This window comes from Gopherus evgoodei, chromosome 9 (genome assembly GCF_007399415.2).
Source record: "Gopherus evgoodei ecotype Sinaloan lineage chromosome 9, rGopEvg1_v1.p, whole genome shotgun sequence".
NCBI classification, from domain to species: Eukaryota; Metazoa; Chordata; order Testudines; family Testudinidae; genus Gopherus; species Gopherus evgoodei.
In genome coordinates, this window is record NC_044330.1 from 28,467,000 (window position 1) to 28,482,238 (window position 15,239).

Below are 15,239 nucleotides of genomic sequence, written 5' to 3' on the forward strand. Positions count from 1 at the left end.
GTAGCCCCAGGAATAAGTTTAGGTCTGTTTCACTCACCATCCTATTCCACCCCAACAATGGCCTTTCATAATCCTGCAAAGGGCTGAACCACCCTTATGAATGTGCAAGCACTTTGCAAGATCAAGTCCTAAATTTGGCAAATTCTGACAGTATAAGGCTTTCACCTATTCCTTCATTGGACCAGCTGCTTATTTTGTGCAACCACATATCTACTTTTTCTTTAAATATGGGAGTTATGCTCCTCCAGTTTACTGGATTTACCTTGCACTAGGTGAAGCATCCAGCATTCCTCAATGCTGTGATATTCTGGATCAGTGCCTTGTAGTTAATTATCCAAGTTCATGTTTTGTTATTTGCTAAGATGTTCAAGTGACTATGTCACTTCCGTTCCATTTATCAGCAAACCAGGAGTTAGATTTGCTGAATGAATTAAATTTTTATTGTATTAGCCATATGCAACATTCAAAAGTATTTACTGCAGAGATGACTTTCTGTTAATCAGCAACGGTTCCTGATTCTTCCTCCTAATTTCCAGTCCCTAAACCATTTTTCCACGGCTTCATTCTGTGGTTCCTTTAGCTTCCTAGGATGCCATGAGCAACATTAACAGTCTCCCCGACCATACCCTCTAGCAGGTTTCCCCACAGAAGGTAGCTCATCAATTGTAAAAGAATATGAAGATTTTTTTTTATATCTAAAATTCTTACCATAGTAGTAAATGATCTGACCATTAATAATACTACTTTGCATTTGAATTGCACTCTACCTGTTAACAGTGCAACTCAAACACTAACCAAATTAATTTTCATACCCAGGAGGTAGCGAGATGCTACTATTAAAATACAGTACTACTCTACAGACTAAATAGCCTCTACTTACTAATCAGATCAGCTCCCTGTGTGCACTCAGACTTCCATCCACGGACTTGAGTAACTAAAGTAACTTTTCACTCCTGTTAGCCCTACAGAGCCAATATAGCTGAGAAAAAATGAAGGGGAGCCCATTGCAGCTCACGCATCAACAGAACAGATAACTGGGTTCCAGTCAATTAACCACATTGGCAGAAAAGGTGCATAGGTGACACTTTGGGCATAATTTGAAGACTATTTGGGTGAATAAGTGTAATTAATGGACTAATTTGGACTGCACAACCTTTATGCACAAAAAAGCATGCACCCAGCGTGACACTCAGAGTTCAATTTTCCAGACTAGTTTTGGGGGTTAGTTTCCCCACCCCCACCCCCAGTATGTCTGATATGGAAATCCTTATGGGTCAACAAACATGAACCCTCACAATGCCATTTTAAAGAGTCCATTTTCAGAGTAGTGTCAGGTTTAAGCAACTTCCCTAAGGCAATACAGGAAGTCAACAGGAAAGCCCAAACTGACTAGAACTCTGAAGTTCCTGGTTTCTCCTCCCTACACTATGAGACAAGGGCACAGGAATAGAGTCACTAACCCTCGAAAAGGCTGGGGGTGTTTTTTATAAAAAAAGGTTTTACAAATTAAGTCAAGAGCTCGGAAAATCTACCATGTGGGCAAACAACTGAAAGTAAATGTTCCAAATGCTCTGAGATTTGTTCCCACATGACCACATCCACCCCCATCATCCATCACCTTTGCTTTCATAGCCATAAACTGCAAACTCTCCACGGACTCATTTCACTCATTATCTAAAATACACCTACTGACTTGGATATTCACAACAGTCTTTTAACCTTGGCCTTACTGTTCCCTCCCTGTGACTTTCCACAGTTGGAACCCACTCTGATTTGTTCTGCCACCTAGAACCTCACCCAGCCACTCTTTAAACTCCCATGTTCAAGTCTCAGTTTCTCTTTCGCTTTATGATGAATTCTTTCCATAAAGCATCTTATCTGCATGGTTATAAGCTGGTTTGAACTGTATTCTAGTATGTCCACACATATTCTGGGAGACATGGATCAGTGCTCACGTCTTACTCCCAGTCAGTACCTGGCTGGGAAACCTAATGACCCAACCAGCGGACCAAATTCAGCGATGAAACCTAGTCACGTGCCACCTGATGCACTTTGCACATAAACTAAGACAAAACATATTCTCCATGTAGTATGCAGTAATTTTTTTTAAAACACAGCACTTGCTCAGTAGATCAGACCACTAGTCCAATGGCCCATACCTGATGCTTCAGAAGGCATCTTTCCTCTATTATGCACTTGACCATGCACCTGTACACAGAGGAAACTATTTCTCCCCCCCCCCCCATGTCGTCTTTGGCAAATTGTTATATAAATCAAAGCAAATCAAGTAATGGCAAGTCTTTATGTTGAATTGAGTTGGTGCATAATTCTCTCATGTATTTTCACAGATGGTAAAATACTCACTTGTGTAGGCCTGCCACGTTGCCAGGACATTATTCTTTGGCGAGAATTCAAGGCAAACTGCCTTTGGGAGATCAAAAGAGTGCAGTAATTCAGTGCTGGCAACATTCACAATATTTATTCTGGAACCAAGAGAGGTCATTTCAACAAAGCTTGATTAGCCTGGTTAATCAATAGCCAATGTCATTTCACATATGTTTGCCTGTTCTACATATCTTCCACATTTGGCTGATGTAACTAAATGCAGGAAGGTTTTTTCTTTTGTTAAATGTTGATTAAAACACATTTTAAGACCACATATCCAATCATACAAAAAAGTAAATTAGTAAATAAAAATCTCAGGTCAAAAACATGTTACAAACTTGGTCTGCAAAAATTTACATTCCAGTTGAAAAAAAACTGCCACAAAAAACCTCTTACCTATGTTTCTGTAACGTTAAAGTTGAGTTACAGATAGACAATAGCTAGGAAGAACAGAATCAAATCTGTAAGACACTGCATTTAATTTTTTTGTCCAGCGAACATGTATATCACAGTAAAAAAATAACTACAAGGTGAGATAACAGCTTTGACATTGTACGTTTGTGGAAACTAAAGGTTGATGGTGACCTGCACCATGTGGAATCCAAAGAACAATATACAAATAGAATCACACGCTATCCAACCCAATGCTAGACTCCAGTGACTGGAGTAGGACTTTTCTCCCCAATGGCTACATTAACTGCCCCCCCTCCCAGTGACGGGACCTTTCCAGCTGGCACAGTGGTGAAAAACCTCAAAATTCTGAGGTACAAAATTGAGCCGAGAACAAAATATTCATTAGCATTAACAGACATTTTGTATTCTCCACTAGCCAGGTAATGAGTAAACAGAGCATTAAGAATCTTAAACCTCAAAACAGGTTCTTATCTCCTCTTTCCAATCACTATTAATGGGCCATTATTGCAGAAAGGAATGTTTCTGAGGCATGATTCTTCACAGGAGGGCCTGAATCCGTGTAGTCTATAAATAAGGGGGCTTGATCCTGTAAGGAGCTCAGAATCCTCATTTTCCATTGATTTCACTGGAACTTAGGGAATTAAGTACCTAACAGCATCTGGCCTAAAGTGCCAACTTCTTTTTTAAACTACCTCGTATTGTACTGAAAAGTCCACATTTGGTGGACAATCAAGTAGTTCCAAGCATTCTGAGCACCCAGAATATTTTCAAAATAATAAGACCATATACAATCATTTCCTTCTCTTGTTTTTAAAGAATTTAGCCTAGAAATCATGTTGCAACCCTATTATGCTGAAGATCCTGGGATGAGTCCCAGAACTGGGAATTGGGTATTTTTTTAACTGGGCAATGTGAACAGAAACAATATCACTCCTTAAGAAAAGGGCATCTAGATTCCATGGTGATGGGTTCCCCTATACATATATGAAATCAATAATAAATAATACACTAATTTAAAACAAAACCTACCACTGCAACTGGAGTACCAAAAGTGCCTTGATTGTGTTTTCATTAATACCATTTATGCACATTCTACTCTCTCTCTATATATATACCCAGATCTCATAACATCAATTAAAGGAAATCATTCATAATAAAAGCAGCACTGACTTTTCTCCATTGCACCATGCAAAGAGAGTACCATCCTTACTGAAAGCAAAAACTTTGCAGTTTTTCCCGAAGTCCCTAAAAAACATAACAAATACACATGAACAGTCAAATATATCACACAAAAGAAGTCTCTCATAAAACAAGATGAAAAGCAGTGTTACAACCAGTTTCCATGCTGCTCATAGAAATTATTGGGGAGTATTTATGTTATAATAGAGATAACAGAATCTGTCTGTGTAATTATACTTACATGCTCTGGTGGGGTTATAGTCAACTACCAAATACAAATATTATTGGTGTGTATACAAATGTAAAGCCCTCAAATACACCAATTTTCTAAGTTATTAGCTTAGATTAAAATTAAATCATCATCAGATATTGGCACTCACTGTATGATTTTTTTTCCCAAATGATGTATATTAAATATTTAGAAAAACTGTTTTATTTTCTGCAAAAGATGGAACGTTCAGAACAAAAGTACCTTTGCAATGTTGTATTCTCAGTAAAACTAGGTGGTCCAGTCACCATGTAGAATCCTTCAGATCCTCGCACTAGAAAAGAAAAAGTTTAACTATTGTTCACTTTAAATTGCAAAAAGGTCTGGAGCTAGCTAACTTATCAATGTTGAGGCTGATATTCCTTTGTTTATGGATCTTAGAGGAGTAGCCAAAATGAGGTTTATATTGGAAACTTAATACTGTAAAACTATTCTATGTCAAATGGTTTTCTTTTGATTATATAACAAAGCTTGACAACAAAATCTCTTTGCTTATTAATGAAAAGATCACACATGCCAAAAATCTTCTTCTGTACAAGAAACAGAACAAAAATTAACTGGAAACTATTCTTCTCTACAAGAGAAGGAAAATGTTCCTACATGAAGCCTGACCCTTCAAGGGGCTGAGTGCACTCAACTCCCACCAATCTTCCAGGAAGCACTTAACACTGGGTTCATGACTCTCAATTAACACAGGAGTATCACAATAACATACCTTTACAATGGTATTGAAAATGCTGTCCAAATATTCCACAAAGAGAGGATTAAAAGACAAAATACATGAAAGGCATTAGCTGAATAAAGATCGTGTCAGCAAAAAAGTCAGGCTGACATGAGACAAGATTTGGTCCACTGTGAAATCTGAGTTTGAAAACTAAACTCTAAACAAAGCAAATATGAAATAAACATTGGTAGAAAATGGAATATGAATTCTGCAACGTGCTGCCTTGTTTCAGCTATTATAGCCTGTTAGTAAAGTAGGATAGACACCCCAAACTACCCATTAGGAAGGACTTGGTAGTGAATGGAAAAAAAAATTCAGATTAGCTGACTTTCCAAAATCATTCCAAATTTGTTACTAAAGTCACAAAACAAATGTCAATGCATAAGCATTAGTTAAATATTATGTGTTTTCATAGGATATTAAAGAAGATAGTAGGGGGTTTTGGTAAGTGTGGCAACTTTACATTTGTTTTGTGATTTCAGCAACAAACCTGAAATTCTGATATCCTCACAGCAGCACATACATAGCACGGGAACAAATCTACGTAGACACACCCCTAGAAGCCCGACCAGGGTATTCTATCTGCTACCCAAGATCCATAAACCTGGAAATCCTGTATGCCCCATCATCTCAGGCATTGGCACTCTTACAGCAGGATTATCTGGCTATTTGGATTCTCTCCTCAGACCCTATGCTACCAGCACTCCTAACTATCTTGCCTTAGTATATTCACATGAGTTGGCTACAACTGAATGAACAAAAATGACAATCTTTGTGTTGCTTTTTAGTAAGTATCAAAACAAAATTGACTATAGGTTATCTGATAAGAGGTCCAATTAGTTCTCCATCCATCAAACCTCAGTGATTTCAATGGGAGGTCCATACGCAGATGGATCTGAAAAAAATATACACGGTAATATCTCTCAAAAGTTGAGAATAAAAAATAATTTGTCTATGTCAGGTTTTCTCATCAAATTTGAACATAAAAAGTCAAACCTGACCCTGTTCTAAAGGGGAAGTTGATAGGAACAAAAGGACCCCTGATACATAATGTTATTAGTCCTTCACTAGATGGATTTTGTAGAATTGTCAATAATAATGAAGTCAGAAGGGGAGCCACATAATGATCTCCTACCTCTGTGCAGCCAGTGGCCTGTGCTCCTCAATGCCATTCTGAAGCCTCCACTTTTATTTGACAACATTTGCAGAATTTTAAAATATTGTGCACAGAATTTTTAATTTTTTGGTGCAGAATACCCTCAGGAGTAGATATTCAAAAAGTGATTCACGAGCCCCACAGGCACTACTATGCACCAATGTACATTATCAACTTGCACAATCCACTTCCCTGGCCTTACTCTCAGAAAGAGTGAAGCACCTGTGATAGGAGCGCTCCCTGTGCAACCTGACAGTGTAGAGACCAGGCAGTCGTGAACAATGCAAGAGACAAAGCTGACAAGGGGGAAGAAAAATTTGAACAGTTGAAATCCTCATTATATCCAAGCACCCAGGAGCAAGAAGAGACTCCTCACTTCCAGAGGTGAGGAACAGAAGGAAAAACGCATTCCCTCCTTTCCAGGTAGCCTGGAGAGGTGGGAAAGAGAAAGACAGAAGATATGGTATTGAATGGAGTCTGAGCATACCACAAAATTCAGTAAAGACAGTATTTACATGAGGCACCTTTTATTTAACGATTTCAAAACACTTTTCAAACAATAAATGTAGACTCATTGCATCTCAATGAATTAGGGAAATATTTCCATTTACAAATAGAAAAACTGAGGCATAAGGAAGTTATGTGGCTTAGCTATGGTCACAAAGAGTCAGTATCAGAAATGGGAATAGAAACTAGGTCTCCTGACTCCCCTACACAGTATTCTAATCACTAGACCCGGGGTGGCCAACCTGTGGCTCCAGACCCACATGCGACTCTTCAGAAGTTAATATGTGGCTCCTTGCATAGGTGCTGACTCCAGGGCTGGAGCTAAAGGCGCCAACTTTCCAATCTGCCGGGGGTTGCTCACTGCTCAACCCCTGGCTCTGCCCCACGTCCTGACCCCATTCCACCCCTTCCCCCAAGGGTCCTGTCCCTTCCCCAGAGCCTGCAATGCCCTTGCTCCTCCCCCTTCCCCCCAGAGCCTCCTGCACACTGTGAAACAGCTGATTGTGGCAGGTGGGAGGCATGGCATGGGAGAGGGAGGTGCTGATCGCTGGGGCTGCTGGCAGGCAGGGTCGGGGAGCTGATGGGGAGGCTGCTAACATATTACTATGGCTCTTTGGCAATGTACACTGGTAAATTCTGGCTCCTCCTCAGGCTCAGGTTGGCCACCCCAGCACTAGACCATGCTGCTTTCTTCTTAAACATGCTTTTTATAACACTAATATTTAACGTGGGGATCTGCTGAAAAACATTCTTGAACTAGCAGAGTACGATATTCTGCACCTGCCAGTGTTCACAAATAATTTTAAGGCATCGCCTGATGTACAAAATAGTACAGCCGTTCAGTTCTGAGGAAACAATAAATGGATCACTGGGCAGGTCTACATTCAGAAGTAAAGGTCAAAATGTTCTCGCTAAAAATTCATTATGAAATGCTGTCCTAGACATTGCAGCTTGCAGGGCAAAAAGCAGCAGCAGTGAGTCCCACAGAACCCCAAGGTTACAAACCTGGTTAACAAGCACTTATCAAGCTCCTCCAGCTGAAGGAACAACTATCATGATCATCAATTTCCCCAGCAGAGTACTCCACTCCACCAGCATAATCTCAGTTTTAGCAGAGAATGAAATGCAGATACAGAGCTGGCTGTCATCCAAATACTGGAGACACCACAACACATATCTCCTCACTATTTCCCCTAGCAGCCTCACATATATAATGAAAATGAGGGCAATACACTGGAATGCTCTGGCACACATGAAGGCCTGGGGACAGATAATGAATCATCCAGTATTACACTCTGTATCCTATCAAAAAGAATTGCAAGGAATTTAGCTATTTCTGGTGAGTCTTTCCCACATGCTCAGGGTTTAGCTGATCGCCATATCTGAGGTTGGGAAGAAATTTTCCTCCAGGGCAGATTGGCAGAAGCCCTGGGGGGTTTTCGCCTTCCTCTTCAGCATGGGGTACGGGTCACTTGCTAGAAGAGTCTCTGCACCTTGAAGTCTTTAAACCATGATTTGAGGACTTCAATGGCTCAGACACACGTTTGACACAGGAGTGGTTGGGTGAGATTCTGTGGCCTGTGCTGTGCAGGAGGTGTGACTAGATCATAATGGCCCCTTCTGACCTTAAAGTCTATGATTCCAGAACTCCCTACACTCCTACTAATAATTACAGCCACATTCACAATACACTCAAGGTAAATAGTATCAAAAGCAATCCCAGATGTAACAAAGTAACACGGGCAAACTCCAGATCTATATAATGCTGAATACTGATGTACCGGCACCAAGTTAACAGTATCACAGCCTCTCAAACAGCAAAGCTGCTCAGACGCAGCACCACGTGCGAACGGCACGTGTCACGCTGAACCCAAGGCGCTGCCTTGCCACGCGACCGCGCGGTGGGATCTCACTTGCGCTGACACTGCCCCCTCCCTGTGCCAGGCTGAAATGGAGCGTAACACTCCACAGGGCACAAGGCAGAGACTCAACGGCACCAAACACAGACTGGCCATCGCAGCCAGCGCTCGGGAAGCGGGCGGGGGCGCAGGGGACACGAGGTCGGGGAGGGGGCAATGACAACCAGCGAAGTGAGGCCCGGGGGAGAGAAGGAACCGGGAGGCAGGTGCCAGAGCGGCAGGGAGACGGTGCCCCGGCTAGGGAGGGGGAGGGTGGCACTACAGGGTGGGAACAAGGCGGCGGGGCAGGGTTTAGCAGCGCAGCATGACCGAGAAGTTCCCCGCAAGGGGCACGGAACAGACGCTGCTCCTTCGAGCGACACCTGCCCCCATGGCGCTGACCTTAGCAATTGGCACAGAACCCACCTGCCAAAAGTGGCGTGGAAGGCGCCATGTTGGGTCGGACGCAGAGCTTCTCTTTCCGGGTCAAAGGTCACCAGCAAAGACTCCAGAATACACACGTCGCCCAGATCTCCGATTGCGGGAACCGCCTCCTTGGCTACGTGGGCCTCTGTGGTCATGCGCTTCGAGAAAGCGCGACTTCCTGCCTCAGATTGCCCCCTCCTTGCCGTTGACCCGGAAGTAGTAGGGTAGAGCGAGCGGGTTGGAGGATCTGTGAGAGCGGAGACGTTTTCCCTTCCGGGTGGCTACCGCCCCCCTCCTTCGCGCGATGCGTGTTTCCGCTGGGCGGGGCGTAAGCTCAGTGCTTACGCTGGCAGCGGTCTGGGAGAAGCGGGCGGCGCTGAGTGCCTGAGACCCCCCAGCCCGGCACAGACTCGGCGGTTGAGCGGCGAGGCCGGGACCGTCGTTTCGCTGAAGTCCACAGAGCAGCGGGGAGGAGCGGGCCGGGGCCGCGGCGGCGCGCGGGGAAGATGGTGGCGAAGCAGCGGATCCGGATGGCGAACGAGAAGCACAGCAAGAACATCACCCAGCGGGGCAACGTCGCCAAGACCTCGGTACGGGCGGGGGACCCTGGCCGTGCCCGGGCACACGGGGGCTGAGAGCGCCCCCGGAGCGGGGGAGCGGGTAGTAGGACCCTGTAGGCGAACCGCTTTATTCCCTCTGGGACCTGGCAGGGCGTGGGGAGCTGTGGGGACGGAGCATGTGGGTCAGTGCGAGCCCTCAGAGCCAGGGGGTTGGCTTGGCTGGAGGGGAGTTGGCCCTGATGCTGCTGTTCTCCCTGCAGAGAAACGCCCCCGAGGAGAAGGCATCCGTGGGGCCCTGGTTGTTGGCGCTGTTCATCTTTGTGGTTTGTGGCTCAGGTAAGCGTTGCATAGGGGCCACCTCATGTTGTGTCCCCCTCCATACTCCAGAGGGAGGCCAGGCCTTTCCCTGGCTGTGAGCAGCAGGGCCAGAATCCTCTTGGAACAAGCCCTCCCAGTCCTGTGGCTGTGCCTGTTCCTCCTCTGGTAGCTGGAGAAAGCCCAGTAGGTGCCTGACCTTTCTTGGGGCAGGACTGGAAGGAGATACTGATTAGTGTGCAGGTGAGATGGCTGTCCCAGGTGGTGTCACTCCTCAGCCACCCACTGGCAGGAGTTAAAGAGGAAACTAATTTAAATGACTACTCTTGAAAGATGCAAAAAGCCACACGTAGACTTACCGGCTTTCTTTGTATTTAGTGATCTTAACCAACACAGTGGTCATCCAGAAATGACTTGACAATATAAATGAGAAAGCTATAAAAATATTTAAAACAACCTAGCATCAGCAAGTTAGATGTGTATCTGCTAATCATATTAACTTTAGTGAGTACCTGTACACTGTGATTGGAAATATCTTGTTGGTAGTCCACCTGTTTTGAGCTTATCAACTTTAACCTTGCTTAAGGTATGGCATTCAGCCATGCAATTTGTATTATATAACAGACTCTAAAGGACCCCACTATCAAGTTACAAATCATTTAAAATAGGGTTTTTACACTTCTATCCTTTATTGCTTTAGCACTATACTTACAGCAGTGGTTCTCAAACTTTTGTACTTGTGACTCCTTTCACATAGCAAGCCTCTGAGTGCGACCCCCTCCCTTATCAATTAAAACACTCTTTTAATATATTTTTAACACCATTACAAATGCTGGAGGGGGTTGGGGTGGAGGCTGACAGCTCGTGACCCCCCATGTAATAACCTCACAACCCCTGAAGGGATCCCGCCCCCTAGTTTGAGAACCCTGACTTACAGGGTAAAGCAGAGTAACCAATCTTTAGTTCCTGCTGTTGGTGCCTAGTAATATATCTATGATGATTAACTTTTTAACTTCTCTTTTCACATTGTGCATTAGACAACATTTTGTTTCTTCTTTGATCAGTCTCCTTTGCTGAAAAGATCCATATAAATGTCAATGGAGAGGCCTTAACTTTTAAGCCATTAAGAATACAAAGGATGTACCCTTTAAAGGGATCTCTAGCTGTTTTTTCAGAATTGGTCATTTTAAGAAAAAAACTTGTGTGCCTTCATGAATGTGTGTGATTGTATATGATTCTTCCAAGTATTAGCTATGATTTGTTTGACCTGTCTAGTAAGCATCACTTGTATTCATCTTTTCTTTTGCAGCTATCTTCCAAATTATTCAGAGTATCAGGATGGGCATGTGAAGGAACTGACCTTAAACAAGTTGTTTTCATCTTCCTGTGAATTACAATGAACTGTCATTCCTAATGTTTGATACCCTGGTCTCAAAACTTAATTCATGATACTGTCCTGCTCCAGAACGACTTTCCATGTTGGCCATATGTCATTCCAGGTTCCTTCACAAGTCATTCCAAGTTTTCTAGTGAGTACCACAGTGCCTTGAAAAGCACCCCATGTATAAAGCAATAAAATTCTATTGTTGATCTGCAATCGTGGACCTACTTATTTAGTGAAGAATAAATTTGTTTTTTTGTGTAGATATGTTAAGCTGTATGCAGTGTAGATACGTAGGAACTACCCCATCTCTGTAAACACCAGTCTTGAGATCTGTTAATCCTATGTATAAATGGAAGTGGTTTTATTTAAAATTGAGAAGCAGAGATTCTTTTAGTGGCTGTACTATGAATTTAAAGCACCCCGGGTGATGCTGAGTGGGCGTCGCTGCATTACATTGCTTATTTAAATGGAACATCATGTGTAGCTGTAGCCTAGTTTTGCTATAGCATGTGGCAATGCATTGACACTCAATACTTATAATGGTGAAACACCTTATTCCATGCCCCTTGCAAGACTATCCTCATTACAAAAGTATTTGTTAATGTAAAATCAGTAGGTTTTACTTGATCAGGCTGACCAAACATGACAAGGCAACAACTGCTTCGGAAATACTTTAGTGCTAACAAGTTAAGACATCGCAGCTATGATAAATGCTGCTATTAAGACTCTCAGTGTTAAACTTTTGTTGGCAGCAGTGTATAACTTGGCTGTAAATACTTCTTGAACCACTTTCAGTTAATGATACTATATGGTTATATTTTTTATGCATGTACTCAACCATCATACACATGCCATTTAAATGCACACACAATACCTCCAAAGAGAAGTAACATGTTTTCATGTGAACCAAACTACTGGGTCCAAACCTGCCTTTGTCTCTAGCACTTAAATATTTCCCCATCAAACATCCCAGCTGCATTCAAATAACCCCACAAATCTGATTTGACTTCCTTGTGTATAAGACTGAAATTATCTTGGTGATGTAATGTATCACACCAAGTTTATTGCAGAAGTCTCTCAAAAGTGTAGGCTGTCAAACTACCTGTTGTAATAGCTAAGTCTAACTTAAAGGTGGAGTCAGTCTTCCATTGTGCACTTCCTTTGGTAAAATAAAGGTCTGCTTTTCCAGCATGTTTTTTGGGTAGGGGAAGGGGGTATTACTCTAATTTGATTGCATTAAGAATTAACTAGAAAAATAAGCTATGCTTCTTTTATAGGGATGTGTTGCTAACCACGTAGTGGCAGATCCTCACCTGCATAAGGCCATGTGAAATTAGTGGGCATGTGACAGTTTATACAGCTGAGGATCTGCCCCATAGTTTAGCCAGACAAGTTAATTTCTCTGTCCTTGGAAATTGGTATTATTTGTAAATGAAAAAGTTTGTGTACAATTGCGATACTATTTTAAATAAATTACTTTTAAAATGTGAATTGTCTCCCTTTTAAACTTGTAGGTGCTGACCATTCCAAACTAAATCTTCTGGTTTAGTGGGAAAATTAGCTCCTAATTTTTTTTGTTAGTTGTTGTTCACTTAGTCAAAGCTACTAAGAGCTTTGACTAAGTGAACTTTTAAATGGGTGTACAGATGATTAACATAGCACTAGTAAAAACAAGATAGGCAGTACCTTTCTACAGTATCACTCAGAATGAATTTAAATATCAATTTTGCTGCATTTTATGTTGAACAGCGATTTATGCAAGCTTGATTAAATGAGATGTTAAGTTTATTTCAGTCTAGTGTGAATAATTTTTTTTATACTCTTCTGTTTAGCAGCTGAGTTGGCGGCCTCCAGCATGGTATAACAATCACCATGACAGAGCTTAGAGAAAAAATGGAGTAATTGCTTATTTTTAGTCAGACGTGGATAATAATCCTGATGTTACTGAGCCTTGTGTGGTTGTAGTGAGAGCCACATAGCTTGAATGAGAGAGAAGTGAGTTTCTAGCTTTGACTATCACAAATGTACTTAACACATTATTACACTAAGAAAATGGTAGTTTCTAGTTTCTATAAGGCCAAGTATTCTAGTTTTTCTTTAATCAAATGGATTGAAACTATAGTCAGATTCATTCCCTACTAATACCTAGTTTTGGCTATACAGTTATTAATGTGAAGTTGTTATACAAGGCATGTACAGCAACGATTTGGTCATTAACCCAGAAAGGCCATTGCTATGAAACTTAGGCCTGAGGGCTTGTCTACATCAGAAAGTTGCAGCGCTGGTGAGGGAGTTACAGCGCTGCAACTTTGAGAGTGTCCACATCTGCAGGGCATCACCAGCGCTGCAACTCCCTGTTTGCAGCGCTGGCCGTACTCCCGTTTTGTCTCGGGTGTAGAGGATCCAGCGCTGGTGATCCAGCGCTGGTAATGCAATGTAGACACTCACCAGCGCTTTTCTTGACCTCCGTGGAAGGAGGAAGCCTCTGGTAATCAAGCTGGTTTCCTTTCCCGGTTTGCTCTCTCGGTCCCGGAGCCAGCCAGCAAACCGCGGGGAAGGAGACCTGCTTGCTCGGGGTTCCGGGACCGAGAGAGCAAACCGGGAACGCCGCGGTTTGCTATCTCGGTCCCGGAGCCAGCCAGCAAACCGCGGGGAAGGAGACCTGCTTGCTCGGGGTTCCGGGACCGAGAGAGCAAACCGGGAACGCCGCGGTTTGCTCTCTCGGTCCCGGAGCCAGCCAGCAAACCGCGGGGAAGGAGACCTGCTTGCTCGGGGTTCCGGGACCGAGAGAGCAAACCGGGAAAGGAAACCAGCTTCGCCGCGGTTTGCTCTCTCGGTCCCGGAGCCAGCCAGCAAACCGCGGGGAAGGAGACCTGCTTGCTCGGGGTTCCGGGACCGAGAGAGCAAACCGCGGCGAAGCTGGTTTCCTTTCCCGGTTTGCTCTCTCGGTCCCGGAACCCCGAGCAAGCAGGTCTCCTTCCCCGCGGTTTGCTGGCTGGCTCCGGGACCGAGAGAGCAAACCGCGGCGAAGCTGGTTTCCTTTCCCGGTTTGCTCTCTCGGTCCCGGAACCCCGAGCAAGCAGGTCTCCTTCCCCGCGGTTTGCTGGCTGGCTCCGGGACCGAGAGAGCAAACCGCGGCGTTCCCGGTTTGCTCTCTCGGTCCCGGAACCCCGAGCAAGCAGGTCTCCTTCCCCGCGGTTTGCTGGCTGGCTCCGGGACCGAGAGAGCAAACCGCGGCGTTCCCGGTTTGCTCTCTCGGTCCCGGAACCCCGAGCAAGCAGGTCTCCTTCCCCGCGGTTTGCTGGCTGGCTCCGGGACCGAGAGAGCAAACCGCGGCGTTCCCGGTTTGCTCTCTCGGTCCCGGAACCCCGAGCAAGCAGGTCTCCTTCCCCGCGGTTTGCTGGCTGGCTCCGGGACCGAGAGAGCAAACCGCGGCGTTCCCGGTTTGCTCTCTCGGTCCCGGAACCCCGAGCAAGCAGGTCTCCTTCCCCGCGGTTTGCTGGCTGGCTCCGGGACCGAGAGAGCAAACCGCGGCGAAGCTGGTTTCCTTTCCCGGTTTGCTCTCTCGGTCCCGGAACCCCCCTTGAAGCCGCCCAACAGCGCTGCAGTGTGGCCACATCTAACACCACTTGCAGCGCTGGTTGCTGTAAGTGTGGCCACTCTGCAGCGCTGGCCCTATACAGCTGTACTAATACAGCTGTAACAACCAGCGCTGCAAAATTTTAGATGTAGACATGGCCTGAGCTACACTGCGGAGGAAAGGGGGTCGAACTAAGATATGCAACTTCAGCTATGCTATTCACGTAGCTGAAGTTGAAATATTTTAGTTCAACTTACCTGACCGTCCTCACAGCAGCGAGTCAACCGCTGCGGCTCCCCCGTTGACTCCGTTTACTCCTCCTGAGGAGGAGTACAGGTGTCGATTTAGGGATCAGTTTATCACATCTAGATGAGACCTGATAAATTGATCCCCGATACATCGAACACTACCTGCCGATCTGGCGGTAGTATAGACGTACCCTC

The 15,239-nt window shown here is 44.4% G+C and overlaps 2 protein-coding genes across 4 annotated transcripts in view; one reads left to right on the forward strand and one right to left on the reverse strand.

The window, feature by feature from the left end:
• EIF2A (eukaryotic translation initiation factor 2A) overlaps window positions 1–9,126 on the reverse strand; it is a 41,139-nt gene extending 32,013 nt beyond the window's left edge. For 2 of the 3 annotated variants that reach the window (XR_004001919.1, XM_030574680.1), the window contains exons 1-4: window positions 8,958–9,126; window positions 4,451–4,520; window positions 3,970–4,044; window positions 2,365–2,483 (exon numbers count right to left, since the gene is read on the reverse strand). Coding sequence is in view for 1 of the 3 variants with exons in the window: in XM_030574680.1 (XP_030430540.1) it covers window positions 2,365–2,483; window positions 3,970–4,044; window positions 4,451–4,520; window positions 8,958–8,985 (292 nt within the window). In the remaining 2 variants the exon portion in view is untranslated. The other variant, XM_030574681.1, reaches the window with a different exon arrangement.
• Window positions 9,127–9,261: 135 nt separating this feature from the next.
• Window positions 9,262–12,707, forward strand: SERP1 (stress associated endoplasmic reticulum protein 1). The gene is made up of 3 exons (XM_030574682.1): window positions 9,262–9,547; window positions 9,778–9,853; window positions 11,142–12,707. The coding sequence occupies exons 1-3, from the start codon at window positions 9,464–9,466 to the stop codon at window positions 11,180–11,182; spliced, it is 201 nt and encodes a 66-aa protein (XP_030430542.1). The 5' UTR covers window positions 9,262–9,463; the 3' UTR covers window positions 11,183–12,707.
• Window positions 12,708–15,239: the final 2,532 nt, after the last annotated feature.

Coding starts and splice junctions, on each gene's coding strand:
- SERP1 (XM_030574682.1), top strand. CDS start 9,464: ATGGTGGCGAAGCAGCGGATCCGGATGGCGAACGAGAAGCACAGCAAG. Junction 9,548..9,777: donor GCAACGTCGCCAAGACCTCG/GTACGGGCGGGG, acceptor TTCTCCCTGCAG/AGAAACGCCCCCGAGGAGAA. Junction 9,854..11,141: donor CTTTGTGGTTTGTGGCTCAG/GTAAGCGTTGCA, acceptor TTTCTTTTGCAG/CTATCTTCCAAATTATTCAG.